Raw genomic sequence first — 14,719 nt, forward strand, 5'->3', positions numbered from 1 at the left:
ATTTTTTTTTTTTAATCATATATTTGTACAATTTTCCCAAACATATATAACATATTTTGTGTTACATTTTTTTTTCATTCAGCATTATCAATACATACATCAATACATATCAGCATCACACCAAATTTAGTGCATTCGTATAAAATGTGTAAAATAAAAATTTCACATATTATTTGACACTTATAATTGATCCAACTGTTTTTTATTCCTATCTTCTTATTTAAAGCATAATTCAACGATTTAATCATAAATTTATCGTTTTCATAAATAGTAATTTCTATTTTAATATAATATATAGAAGTATATTCTGAATAACAATATTAATGATATTAAAAAGTAATAATAAATTAGCTGCATGTGTGTGCATATATGATCACAATTATTAATCTCTCAAGTATAATTTTAGCTTGATTCATAAAACTAACAATAAGCTTTATATAGTATTAAGTACAAATGAATAATAGATAAGATAATAAATTTACTCACAAGAAATCTTTTAGTTTTTTCTTACTGGGATTACAAATAATAATTAATATAACTTTATGCAACGATTCACTGCAACATCATAAATCTTGTCGATTTTAACGAGGAATGTTGGATTCGTTTTTCAAATGTACAATTAAAGTGAAGTTAATCGTTCTTCGAATTTGTCTTCATAACTTTTGTCTTTAGTGTCACATGGAAACATTTACTATTAACTAAAAACATATACTTATTAAATATTTAAATATTATGATTGGAATGTATATTTATAATTATTGAATTAGAAAGATTCGTTATGCCTGTGATTGAAGATACTGTAATAGATATATCAAAAAATTATTATAGTAGTGAAAGTCATGAGTAACAAAATTTCATGTATATACGATTGCACATTTAATATCACAATGTACAAAAATTATATCGATCGCGAGTGTGCATATAGTTATAAAAATAAATTATTCCGATGAAATGATGATAACATTTTTATCAAGAAAATGTTGTCAACATTCTTCAGTAATTCACAAAAGGTACAATAATTATCAATTAAATTGTACATCAATTTAGAGCTTTAAGTTTGCATATCTAAATTCAAAATTACTTTATCGACACGCATTATCTCTATTGTTTTATATAAACAAAAATCTCATTTGTTATGGTATATAAATGACATACAAAGCGATATAAACATTCGTTTTTTAGGAAGATTAGAGCGCTAAGTATGCATCGATAATGATGCAAATAATTTAATGATGTAAAAATGATTAAAAGAGAGAGGAAGCCGTTTTTCTCTGTATTGTCTTGTATACTGAAATATGTAAATTTTCAAGAAAATTAATATTAATATAGATTAATACAGGAAGATTTATACTGCTTGGCAATATGAAAATAGCATTTCATTTTACTTCTGCTATAATCTTTTTCATAATTATTAATAAAATAAAAATATATTTAATAGTATCGTAAATGATTAGTTATATTCGTATAAAGATGGTATTCGTAATAGAACGTTCATTAAGGGCATAAAGTCGCCATCGTAAGAAGGAACAATCGCCGAGAATATATACTTATAAAGAGCAGTCTCATTTTGTTATTTGTCCATTCGTAAAAATTTGAAGAAATTTTAACTACAAAATAAAAGACTGAACTTTACAGCACCTTATTGTCTGTTGTCTTTTAGCATAGCATTTTATAGTATGTACTACTTTGTAAATTATAAAAAAGTATTTCACAAAGAACTTTTCCTTACAGGTATATACCGTTAATTAATTTCACAATTAATTTGCAATTAATCGCAACGTTTCGATTTATCTGGCAGGCCAAGTAAGATTCATGTAAAACTTTTCTGTAATTATAAAATCGTCGTATTAGAAATGATCCCTATCATTTTTATATTCTTATTTAGTTAAATATCACATACCATGAAAACACTTATATTATTAAAATATATTTGTAACAGAGAATCGTTCACCAACGTGGATTAATTTCATGGAAGGACCATTGTTGATACGTATTATTCACATCACAGGGCATTAATGACAATTGTTGAGTTTGTGGATGAAGAGCCATACATTTTTTATGAACTCGATGTAACATCGTTTTAGTTTTCTAAAATAATATAAATATTAAGAAGCCAGAAAGAATATTTAAATATTAGATACCTATAAACGTTATCATACTTCATCATATTGCCAGGGACCATCAACGGTACCCAAACGACAAAACGCTAATTTTACTCCATGTCCATCTGCTTCGATACAACGTTCACCAACACCGAGTTGACCTTTCGAATTTAATCTAATAAGCTAAAAACAAATTTCGTTGTTAACAGTTTAATCCGTTATCAAGATACATATGTGCATGATTATTTCCTTACTTGATTATTTCCATAACTATGACAATATGCAGTGGCCATGAGACTTGGAGGTGCATGTCCCATAGTGTCCAAACATGCTCCAGTTGCTCCATTTCTTAACTATACACAATTTTGTTATTTTTTTATTATCATTAATCATTTGATGTATATACAAAAAAGTTATTTAATTGCACAGCTAAGTCATATAATTTCGGAATGAGTTTTAATAAAAAAAATCATTCAAAATACCTCTCCCCAATGTATATTTGGTGGTAATTCTGGAAATTTGTCTAAAACGTCGTAAGCTATGTTGTCCATGTACCATTGGAAACTTTTACACTTTTTTCGTTCTTTCAAAAGTAATTGTTCCGTTATATCACCATGATCAAGTAATCTCGCGAGCGGTTCTCTCGTATAAAAGAATTCTTTGTGCTTTTCATCGAACCAAGTTTCGATGACTCTTTTATAGTTCTGTAAAATATCAGTTGTAGATAAGTAATCAAATGTGATAAAAATAGAATTTTTCTAAAAGTAATTAAATATTTACAATAGTGATCAATGGTCCTTTTTTCTTCTGAGCGAGTTTGCCGAATGTATATGGCATAAAACCTCTATACACGTGTCCAACATGCGAACAAGGTATCCACAGAATACTTCCACCACATTGCCAAATTTTGAAAGACAATTCAAAATTTTCTCCACCCCAAACAAGTAATCCTTCATCGTATCCACCCAACGATAAAAAGTATTGACGATTTATTGCAAATAAACCACCAGCATGAGTAGGAGATCTAAATTACAATAATGATAGAGTAATAATTATAAAGAAAAGTAATGATTAATTTATAATTATGATAATAATTAATATACTTATAAGGCATGCTGTCATGTGGTCGAGATTTAGCTTCTCTTCTAGGAAGTTCACTTTCTTTGTATAACATACCCCATTCAAAAATTCCTCTGTATAAGTGTCCTGCTTGGTATACTGGACGATATGCAAAAGTTTTATGATCGATACCGTCGATCAAAGGAACTGTCATTACATTGCTGCAATATTATAATAATATAAAAAAAGTTTCTAAACATTTAATATACATAAATTTTTATTATTAAATATATATAATACCTATTCATTGCAATTGGAGCTAAAAGCGGTGGCAACCAATTTATATTCACTTCACAATGAGCATCCAAGAAGACGATTACTTCGCCTTTAGCTTCTCGTGCACCTCTTGATCTTGTCCTTATCAAACCTTGTCTTTCATAATTTCTAAGTATTCTGACTTTTCCTCCCCATTGTTCGATATAAGATTCTAGGTCACCTTTTAAATTTTCTAGAAAATATATATTCTTGTAAATACTAAATATATACACACACACATATATATATATATATATATATATATATATATATATATATATATATATATAGAGAGAGAGAGAGAGAGAGAGAGAGAGAGACAGAGAGAAAGAGAAAAGCGAATTCAAATTTCCAAAAAAAAAAAAAAAAAAAAAAGAAGAAAACACTAAAATATACCTTTGTCAGAGTAATCATCAACAAGAAGAATTTCTTCTAATAATTTTGACGGTGTTCTATTTATTACACTATGTACAGTTCTCATCAAAACAGACCAACCTTCATTATGAAATACTATAATAACACTTGTTCTAGGTAAATCTGTTGAATAATTCCAATGTTTGCATCTAAGAAAATAAAAATTTTAATTCATATAATTTGAATAGAAGAAAATATATGATACGATTGGAAATAAAACTTACTCCAATGGTCTAGTGTCAGGAATTGATCTATCTAAGGAAATTTCATCAGAGCATACCATATTCATACCATAATCGGATTCGGATTGTTGAACATCATTTTGTTGATCATCCCTTAAAACATGTGCTTTGCCACCTTCTCCAGGACCTGTTTTTGGTTGTATATTTCTTGGTTCATAGTTACCTAAATCTTCTACCAGTTCTGGAGCCTATAAGTAATTCAATATTTATTTGATAATTCATATAATCATATAAATATACATATGTATATAAATATCTTAAATTTACCCGTTTTCTTGATAGTTGTTCTGACCAATATACTTTTATATTATGTACTTGATTGTCAGAGAAGAAAGAAACAATCATATAAAAAATAATTAACACCAATATTCCACCAATTACGATATTAAATAAACGGTGTCTTCTTAATTGTACAATTCTCATCTTCGCATATATATCTATTCCTTCTAAAAACAATAAATATATTTTATCAGTAAATAGGGCAATAAATGGTATTATACTGCGTTTAATAATAAACAGGATGATAAACTACTAATAAAAAACAATAAAATGTACTATAAAAATTGAAATTACAGTCGGTTATAAATTTTATATTTAAAAAAAGAAATTTGTATTACTTATTAAGTTTAATTTATATAAACATTTAAAAGAGATACGTACGTCTGTTTTCAAAGAAGAAAAATATGGTTTGTAAGGAATATTATTTCACTATATATAACTACGTTTACTTAGTGTTCACATTAAAACTACACTTGTACAAGCATATACATTATTTTTTTTAAATGATATGTCTATACTAGAACATAAGAGCCAACGTGTCTATCACGCGTGTATGAAATAGGAACAAAGCTGTAGAGTAGGAACATCCACATTCCTTACGAAATAAAATCGTACAGTTACGAGCATCGTTTTGTATCATTTTAGGAGAAAAATTCTGGCGCCAAGAATTTTCTCAATGATTCCAATGAAACTGAAAATAGATTGGTGAATATTTCGAACTAGACCAATTAAATGACACTTTAGACAAGAAATTTGGCAAATTTTTCAATTACTTTTTTATACATATAACATTTTATATAAATATTTTATATATAAAATTAATAAGACAAATTTTATATATATATTTGATTTAAAAATTAAAAAGCGATCTTTGTAATTTTTCGATAATCGAAAAGTATCGAAGATGATCAAACATAGGGTCGAATATAATTATAAGGTTAACCCTTTTTTCCTCCTTACGTATACTTCCATAAATCTCCGCTAGAGGATGCGATATCGAGATTCGTACATTGGTATTTTGTGTGCAGTGTTGATTTACGCAAGAGGTTCTTAATATTTCAAGAGGATTGTGTAGCAAATTAATACAATGGTATGTAATAATAAATAATATTCCGATATTATTTTATAATATTGTAAAAATTTTGTTCTATCGTATAATATGTAAATGTTAGTAGATTCATTTTTGTAGGTTATCGTTTGTAGGTTTCATAGTTTGTAGGTTATAATATTTTAAAAACGATTTTATTTATATATAATAAATATTTATGTAAAATAAGAGATATTTATGTAAAAGAATAAATTTTACACGTTTGTATAGGGTAAAAATAAAAAAACTCGTAAAGTTGTAATGCAGAGGTTTGCACAAATGAAGAAGATGATCAGTCTCAGTGATTCAAGAATGTAAGTTTTAATAAAAAAAAAACAGTCTATAAAGTATTGTTTTATAGCATTATCATAAAAATGTGTTTGTTATTTATAGAAAATCAGAGAAACGAGCACCGCCAAAAAAAACTAAACCGGAAGACCCAGTAAAACTAAAAGTTAATGAAGCGTGAGTTTGAATTTATGTTACTTTATAATTTTAATATTGTTATTCAAAAGATCTACTATATTGTATTTTTAGACCTCAGCAATCTTCCGCATTATTTTTCCAATACAATACGCAATTAGGACCTCCTTATCATGTTTTAATAGATACGAATTTTATTAATTTTTCTATAAAAAATAAATTAGATATTATACAAAATATGATGGAATGTTTGTATGCAAAATGCATACCTTACATAACGGATTGCGTAATGGGAGAATTAGAAAAACTTGGTCAGAAATATAAAATAGCTTTAAGAATTATAAAGGATCCTAGGTTTGAAAGATTAAATTGTATGCACAAGGGTACTTATGCGGATGACTGTCTTGTAAATAGAGTAAAGCAAGTAAGTATATTAAATTTGTATAAAAGAACAAATTCTCTTACAATAAACAATATCTCGTATAATATAATTTTAGCACAAATGTTATATTGTTGCTACCAATGACAAAGATTTAAAAAGAAGGATACGAAAGATACCTGGTGTTCCTATAATGTATGTTTCACAACATAGGTATACTATTGAAAGAATGCCAGATGCTTATGGTGCTCCTAAGAAATGATACGCATTTACCGTGTATTTAATTGAATAAAAACGAGACAACAACGTTTATAACGTTAATTGTTACTTTTTGTACAATATATATTACTTTAATATTAAAGTAATCTATTTTGAAAGATATTGTAAAAGACAAATTTTTTATATATATTTATTATAAAATAAATTTTATGTATGTAGATTTATATAAAAAGTTTCTCGAAGAAAATAATTTATTTATAGAAGGTCAAAATGAATTGGTCTGCACAATGTCATTGGTTTTGTACGTTTTACGATATACGATTGCAAGGGGTTGAGGGGTTGTGTGTGAGACCGGAAAACGATACGTCTTTCATGTACTAGCAGGAGTCAAAGACAAATAGGGAGAATGTGTTACAGTTATTGTTCGCTGAAACAATAAAGCTGTAGCTTGTACCGCCTACGCAGTGCCCTGCGACTCGATAGAATTTTACTCTTTTGCTAGTGTGATGCTGCGCCATATATGGTACAGAGAGAGAGAGAGAGAGAGAGACTACAATAACGTTAGACAAGGTGGGCGCAAAAGGCCATTTCGTGTGAAGAACGATTGCACGCGAATTTATTGTATTAGCTATGTTCTACCTCTCTCTCAAAATAAGTCGTTTTTATCTTTCTTACGACCTTCCCTGCTTATCATTAAAGTAATGTTAAATAATAACGTCGATCGTTACCGTTCCATGTTAGATCAATGTTACCGATCAATTTCGTAAAATCGATTATCGATTTTGTAAATAAAGTCAACTTCGATATACCATCGATTATCGATTTATATCGATATAAGATTATATTATCTCGTTACTCTCTTCTTTAAAACTCTTCAAACAATGAATATTTCAAGTTTTCTATTTTTTATTTAGACAAAAGGTAAGTGCCATAATTGATCGTTTCTCTGTCAAATATTTTCAACGTCGTAAATATAGCTTAGAATAAATGTTAAGATTCCATTGACCTTCAAAAGGTTATAACCTTTCTAATCTAACAGAATAACAAATGGCGTATGCGTAAGCACGTCGTTGCCACGGTGTTATACCAAAGGAAATATTAATCATGCGTGGTGCACACAAGCAGTTCAGTGTCTCTCCTCGTGTTTACACCCTCGCAAAATTATTTCTATCCGTATATAAATTCTATCTCCATTTAAGGTACATACAATACGTTGAGAAGCCCCTTTTATAACAAGCGAATCTTTGTTCTGTGAAATTTATTTCCAACGACGATGACATTTCTACTTTATTATTATTATTACAATTATTATTATTATTACATGTATCTTCCTAAATATATATATATATATATATATATATATATATATATCTACGATAATTCGAAAATATTTGATTAATTTTTACGATGGAATCATACGTATCATCATAAACATTTGTACGTACGATTATTAAAAAAAGCTATTTGACAAATATGACAAATTTTTACAGTGATGAGGAAGAGAAAAAAAAAGAAGAAGAATGAAGAAAATCATCAAATTTAGAAGAAGAAGAAGAAGAAGAAGGCGGGTAGGTAAATATAAACTCTAGAATAATTTAAACGTGGAAACCGATAACGACCCCATCTGCATTTCGCACGATTAACTTCAACAATTGTTACTTATCCATCCTCGATAAAATTAATACGATACGTATAACCTAGAAAAGAGAAAGAGAAATAGAAAGAGAGAGAGTATGCTTGCGTAGGACATAAATCGGTTGACCTATCAAAGCGCCAATCGACATATATACGTAGGACTATATACTCTCTCGTACCCAGTAAACTAGATTAAAGGAAAAGACCAGATAACCGATGCGACCGCACTCGCGAAAACGAGAAAGAACGAAAGAAAGAGAAAGATAAAGAACGAGAGAGAGAGAGAGAGAGAGAGAGAGAGAGTGAGATGGGGGTGGGGAGAAACGGTCGATCGCGGTAACGGATTAGTTATAAAAGTGGCTATAGCTTCACGGATGTATATCTACAGCGCCGTGGGTCTGGACCCACAACTGGCTCTCCTTACCTCACTCTTCTCTTCTCTCTCTCTTTCGTCGTCCTCCCTAAGCAGCGAATCCCTCCCGCCCTTTGCCGCTATTTCCCCTTCTTCCCGACGCATTATTCATCTCTTGTTCTCCATCCTCCTCCCTCTCCTTGTTGGTACTATTCTCTATCCCTGTCTCACTCGTACATTCTACTGCTCTTTCTCTTTCTCTCTCTCGACCAATATAATGTATCCTTGTTGCACCAAGGTTGAACACTCGGCGGCCATCTTGCATACCTGAGCCTCCGCATTGCTCGTTCCTCGAGGGCAAAAGGGAGAATATCTCAGCGAGAGGATGGCGGCGGTGGTGGCGGCGGTGGTGGCGGCGGCGGTGGCGGCGGCGGCTCGGGATGTGCGAGGCGAAACTATAGTGGAGGATGAGGATAAGATGAGGTAGGAGAAGAAGGAGGAGAGAGGGGAGGTGATGTAGAACGGAGAGGGAGAAAGAAGAAGAAGAAGTGGTGGTGGTGGTGGTGGTGCTGCTGCTGTGCTGTTGCTGGTGGTAGTGGTGGGGAGAGGGGCCTTACTTGGGGTGGGGTGGAGAAAGAGAGAGAAGGTGATAGTGATAGGAAGGTAAAGAAGGTGGCGGGGAGAAAGAAGCGAGAAGAAAGAGAAAAAAGAGGGAAAGACAGAGAGAGAGAGAGAGAGAGAAATAGATAGGTAGAAAGAAAAAGAGAGAGAAAGAGACTCGCGTTGAACACGATGGATCGGAGAGGGACGGCGTCAGGCCCCGCGAAGAATGCTTCTCCTGGCAGCGCCAAGGATCTGGGACCGGCTTAGTTCAGTCGAGTCAGGTCAGTCCTCGGGAAGGTGATATTCTTCGTCGCACGTTGGAGCCCTTGTGTACGTCCCTACATACGTCTCGTTTTCTTTGGGCACACGTTTACGTACTCTCTTTCTCTTCCTCTCCCTTTTTCTTTCTCCCACTGTGCGTGTACTTTTTTTTTTTTTTTACTTTTTTTGTGCAAATTTTATTTCTATCTCCTTCGAAACTTTGTCTTTCTTTCTTTTTGTCTCCTCCTATCACCACCCGCCCCCCCCCTTACGTTTTTACACGCTTATCAGAAAACGCGAGTGATATCGTTTAACCCCCTCCCTCCCCCCACTCCGCCCCCGTTGGACTTACATATCATCATCCATATTCGACCGAGGATTATCGTGTTATCGATTATTATACATCGTTTCGCGAGTGATTTCGAATGATCGTTGGTTTTTCTCTTTTTTTGTTTGTTTGTTGGGGGAAGGAATGGGATCATTAACTTTTGCAAGGAACTAGCAGAAGTGGTGAGAAGTTGCATAATATTTGATTTGGGATTCGGTAAGAGTGTGCCGTATATCTCATTGAAATAGGTTCCGCTTGCGTGTTCTTTGTGATGTGCCGGTCCATCTACGTTCGATGAGAAGCTGCCATGATATCCAAGTGACAAGGAATTTTCTACGATCAACCTGTTACTGCGTACTTCGTTGAACAGTATTTGGCGTCTGTATTTTAAAGACGTATTTCTTCTTTCTTTTTTGTGTTAGGCTTACGCAAATAAAGTCAAGGTTAACCATGGTAAGAGACACGATTCCAAGATCGATTATATGACTTTCATCTAACACAAATTATAAAAAAGAATATATATATATATATATATATATATATATGTATGTAGTTTATGTTGAAATCGTCGTGATATTTGACAGGGAATGTCAATTCGTAGTCGTAATTTTTGAGAAGAAAATCACGGTAAAAGGAGAAGATCCGATTGGTCTTTTCTAACGCGCATCTGCAGACGCGTTTCGCGAGGTGCGGCTCCGTGGGTCAGTGCCCCCACTATCGGCCGAAGTCTCTTCTTGTACTCGCTTAACTTTCGACCGGCGGATAAAAAGAAAGGTCCGGTCCGGCGAGAAAGGAAGAGGAGGAAGAAGAACCGAAGACACCCACCCCTCCAAAGTTCATCCTTAATCCAATTTCGAATGAAGACGAAGTGCCGGACGGGAATATAAAAAAATGCGGGCCGTTGACCGTCGCAATCCATTGGAGATCAGCGCGTGCTGATTAATGCTTATAAGAGGTTGACAATGACGGAAGAAAGTGATTGAACTATCGAGGATGAAACTGAAAGAGACAATGAGGAAAAGGAACGACAGGTAGTATTCGTGGATCGTAAATGATTTATGCCGACGAGTCGAGAAGAATTTGGCTAAGGAAGAAGGGCGCGTTGAGGTACCGAAGAGATGATCATAAGAAGATCGATGGTCCTAGCCTTGGTCCTGGGACTGTTGTTGGTGGACCAAAATGGCGGCCAGGCTAGCAACAACGAGATGCGCTCGTCGAGCAAGTATTTTTTGCAGAACCTACCTCAAAGAGTTACGCGGTTAATTCCGCGAAGGTCACCGATGTTGCCACAAGACAGTGCTACCATGGGATTGACGATGCAAAGTAGAGCGGTAGATACCAGAGTTACGCTCGAAGTTAAGGAGGGTGAACCGAAAGGTACCTTGGTCGGTCAGATACCAGTGAAACCTGGGTTTACATATAGGTTCAACGAACCACCCCAAGAATTCGTGCTCGATCCTAAAACTGGCAAGATAAGAACAGCCAAGGTATTGGACAGGGAAGCTCTTAGCAGCGATAGATTCGACCTAGTCGTACTCTCGAGTCAACCGACTTACCCGATAGAAGTGAGGATCCTTGTATTGGATATCAATGACAACGATCCCGAATTTCCCGAATCTAGTATAGCTGTGAGTTTTTCCGAATCAGCTGTCGTAGGGACGAAATTGTTATTAGACGCTGCCACCGACAAGGATACTCCTGAGAATGGAGTAACCGATGATTATTTTATCGTCGATGGTAACAAGGATGAAAAGTTTCGTTTGGAAGTAACCGGCAATCCAACCGGTGAGACGTCCTATCTTCATTTAGAAACTACAGGAAAATTGGATAGGGAACAGGTCGAATATTATTCTTTAAATATTTGTGCCAGAGATCGAGGACATCCGCCTAGATTAGGTTATCTTTTGGTAAATGTAACCGTATTGGACGTAAACGACAATCCTCCGATTTTTCAACAGAGCGATTACGTCGTTGCTCTGAACGAAAGCGCACCGGTCGGTACTAAAGTTCTCACGATTCATGCCACTGATAAAGACTCCGAAGATAATTCGAAATTGACGTATTATTTGCCTGATACCGAGAGACAGTTCACGATAGATCCGGAGACAGGTACTATCACAACCGCTGAACCTCTAGATTGTCCCGAACAAAGCTGTGCGACAGCACGTCCAGGTGGAGGCTGTCCAAAGAGCTGCGTCATAACGGTCTTTGCTCGAGATCATGGATCACCCAGGCAAGACGGACGCACCTACGTAACGGTGAATCTATTGGACGCGAACGATCATGATCCTGAAATAAAATTTAGTTATCTTACGTTAACTGCCGGTTATGCAACAGTCGACGAAAATGCTGCTAAGGAATCTCTAGTTGCTGCCATCGCCGTTATTGACAACGATGAAGGCTTGAACGGTGAGACCACCGTGGAGATACGTGCTGGAAATGAACTAGGCCATTTCAGGCTGGATAACACGCAAAGTTTCGATATCGTTCGAGTAAATGGTAAATTGGATCGCGAAGAAATTCCCAAGTATAATCTAACAGTCGTAGCTACCGACAAAGGCACGCCACCGAGATCGGCGACGGCATATCTCGTGATCCATGTAAACGATGTCAACGATCACGAACCGGTCTTCCAACAGAGCGAATATTCCGCAGTGTTGTCCGAGCTCTCGCCAGTCGGAAGTTTCGTTGCTAGCATTTCGGCTACGGATGCCGATTCTGGATTAAATGCAAGAATTTATTATGACTTTGATTCTGGTAACGAGCAAGGATGGTTCGCCATCGATCAGGATACAGGTTTGGTCACCACAATAGCGACTTTGGATAGAGAAATTCAAGGAAGTATCGAATTGCACGTGTCCGCCAGAGACGGCGGACCAAATCCAAAGTACGCGTCTACTCACCTCAAGGTTACTATCCTGGATGAGAACGACGAAGCCCCGAGATTCTCTCAAAATATCGTTTATGTCACTTTGTCCGAGAATACTCCTCCGCAGAGCCTCGTGGCAACGTTAACCGCGGTGGACAACGATCAAGGTACCAATGGAAGTATCGCTTACAGTTTTCATTCCAGCGTTCTAAGAGATTATCCAAAGACTTTTGCATTGGATGCTTTAACGGGACAGCTGACAACAAAAATCAGCATGGATCGAGAATCTATAGCGGAGTACAGTATCTTGGTGATTGCTAAAGATCAAGGAACACCTCCTCAATCATCGACGGCTACCGTATTACTTTCCTTGGAAGATGTCAATGATAATCCACCCGTGTTCTATCCATGGAGATATTTAATGTCCGTACCGGAGAGCGCGCCAGTAGGTACTTCAGTTGGTAAGATCATAGCGACGGATGCTGATGCTAGGGAAAACGCTCAAATTAGATATTCCTTAGAATCCGGTGGCGAAGGAATCTTTATAGTCGACGAAAGAACCGGTGAAATCACTTTGGAAGGTTCTTTAAGAGCTGCTCACAAAACACTTTACGAATTGACTATCTCTGCGAAAGACACCGGAGATAAGATTGCTACTAGAAACGCTATAGTCGAGATTATACGCGAGGAAGATTTGGAACATCTCGAGTTCGACACTTACAACGGTTACAACTTCCGCGTGATGGAGGATAGGGGTGAATGTAGTTCCATGCCATCTGGCTTTGGTAAGGAGGTTGAAACCGTACAAGTTACTCAGTATGGCAATTCTAAAGTAACTTACAACATTTTGTACGGCGATCCAAAAAGAAACTTCAAGATAGACGAGGTCACTGGTACGATCAGTACAGCTGGTTGTTTGGATAGAGAAAATGTTGCATTTTATAGTTTACAGTTAGCGGCTAGAGCTGGACTTGCTTACGGACAAACTGTTGTAAACATAACGGTAGTCGATGTAAACGACAATCCACCGAAATTTCCTAAAGGCGAGGGTGGCGACGAAGTTTATTTGAAAGAAAATGCTGCCGTAGGTCAAGAAGTTTATTTGGCACGTGCCAAGGACCGTGACGCGGGTGCTAACGCTAGAATAGTTTATTCATTGACCCACAATCCTGGAGAACAATTCAGGGTGGCCGAAAACTCAGGTATCATATATCTAGGAAAACCTATAAGAGCACCACCCGGTACGGTTTTAAATTTGGAAGTGACAGCAACCGATTCCGACGTTCAACCACTTTCCGCTCAGCATCAAGTAAGAGTTATCATCGAGGATGTTAACGATCATACGCCTGTTTTCAAATTGACGAGTTACGAGACGTCGTTGTCCGAGTCAACGCCTGTAAATGATCGTTTCTTTTCGCTAACCGCCACGGACGTTGATCTTGGCGCTAACGGAAGAGTCTTATACAGCGTAACCGATGGAAATGCCGAAGGTCGTTTTGGAATTTTCCCAGATGGACAACTTTACGTGAAGAACATATTGGATCGCGAAGAACAAGATTATTACGCTTTGGAAGTGACTGCCAGTGATCAAGGTAGTCCATCGAGAAGTTCCGTCGTTCCAGTCGTCGTACATATCCTTGACGAGAACGACAACGCCCCGGAATTCACTAATTCCAGTTTTACTTTTCACTTGAGAGAAAACGAGTTACCGGATACGTTCGTTGGAAAATTATTAGCCACGGATCGAGACGTTGGCCGTAACGCGGATTTAATGTTTTCTTTGCCTATAAGCCAACAAGATTTTGTCGTGGATCCTCGCAATGGATTTATTAAGTCGTTACGTGCTTTCGACAGGGAACTTTTAGTTAGTAATACCGGTGCTAGCTACGTGACATTAGAAGCAACCGTTACGGATAACGGCGAGAATCGTTTGAGAGATCGAGTCAAAGTCACCATTTACATTACCGACGTAAACGACAATACGCCACAATTTCAGAGATTACCTTACAAAGTACAAGTTAGCGAAGGTGCGGCTATAGGTACCCAACTGCTCAGAGTTTATACTACGGATGCCGACGAAGGTCTCAATGGGGATGTCTTCTACACTTTAGAAGCAGGCAATCAGAATGGACATTTCATGATCGACGAAGCA

At 35.7% G+C, this 14,719-nt stretch overlaps 3 protein-coding genes across 4 annotated transcripts in view; 2 read left to right on the top strand and 1 right to left on the bottom strand.

Annotated features, from left to right (window-relative positions):
- Positions 1-160: 160 nt before the first annotated feature.
- Positions 161-5,089, bottom strand: LOC127061898 (N-acetylgalactosaminyltransferase 7). Its single transcript, XM_050989394.1, has 12 exons — positions 4,793-5,089; positions 4,400-4,578; positions 4,115-4,320; positions 3,873-4,039; positions 3,462-3,669; positions 3,206-3,382; positions 2,883-3,126; positions 2,585-2,806; positions 2,357-2,455; positions 2,160-2,285; positions 1,901-2,088; positions 161-1,825 (listed from the first exon to the last, which is right to left on the bottom strand). Exons 2-11 carry the CDS (start codon positions 4,553-4,555, stop codon positions 1,948-1,950), a joined length of 1,746 nt encoding a protein of 581 aa, XP_050845351.1. The 5' UTR covers positions 4,556-4,578; positions 4,793-5,089; the 3' UTR covers positions 161-1,825; positions 1,901-1,947.
- Positions 5,090-5,393: 304 nt separating this feature from the next.
- Positions 5,394-6,627, top strand: LOC127061902 (rRNA-processing protein FCF1 homolog). The gene is made up of 5 exons (XM_050989404.1): positions 5,394-5,501; positions 5,730-5,812; positions 5,892-5,963; positions 6,036-6,345; positions 6,419-6,627. Exons 1-5 carry the CDS (start codon positions 5,499-5,501, stop codon positions 6,560-6,562), a joined length of 612 nt encoding a protein of 203 aa, XP_050845361.1. The 5' UTR covers positions 5,394-5,498; the 3' UTR covers positions 6,563-6,627.
- An 853-nt stretch (positions 6,628-7,480) lies between these two features.
- LOC127061893 (cadherin-related tumor suppressor) overlaps positions 7,481-14,719 on the top strand; it is a 100,331-nt gene continuing 93,092 nt past the window's right edge. Inside the window, exons 1-3 of one of the 2 annotated variants that reach the window (XM_050989367.1) lie at positions 7,481-7,718; positions 8,010-8,087; positions 8,805-14,719. The exon at positions 8,805-14,719 is cut by the window's right edge and continues 1,461 nt beyond it. In XM_050989367.1, coding sequence (XP_050845324.1) covers positions 10,817-14,719 — 3,903 coding nt within the window. In that variant the 5' untranslated portion in view covers positions 7,481-7,718; positions 8,010-8,087; positions 8,805-10,816. Of the gene's footprint in view, positions 7,719-8,009; positions 8,088-8,804 lie in introns of those variants that run through there. The other variant, XM_050989368.1, reaches the window with a different exon arrangement.

The sequence above is a fragment of the Vespula vulgaris genome, chromosome 2 (genome assembly GCF_905475345.1).
Source record: "Vespula vulgaris chromosome 2, iyVesVulg1.1, whole genome shotgun sequence".
NCBI lineage: Eukaryota > Metazoa > Arthropoda > Insecta > Hymenoptera > Vespidae > Vespula > Vespula vulgaris.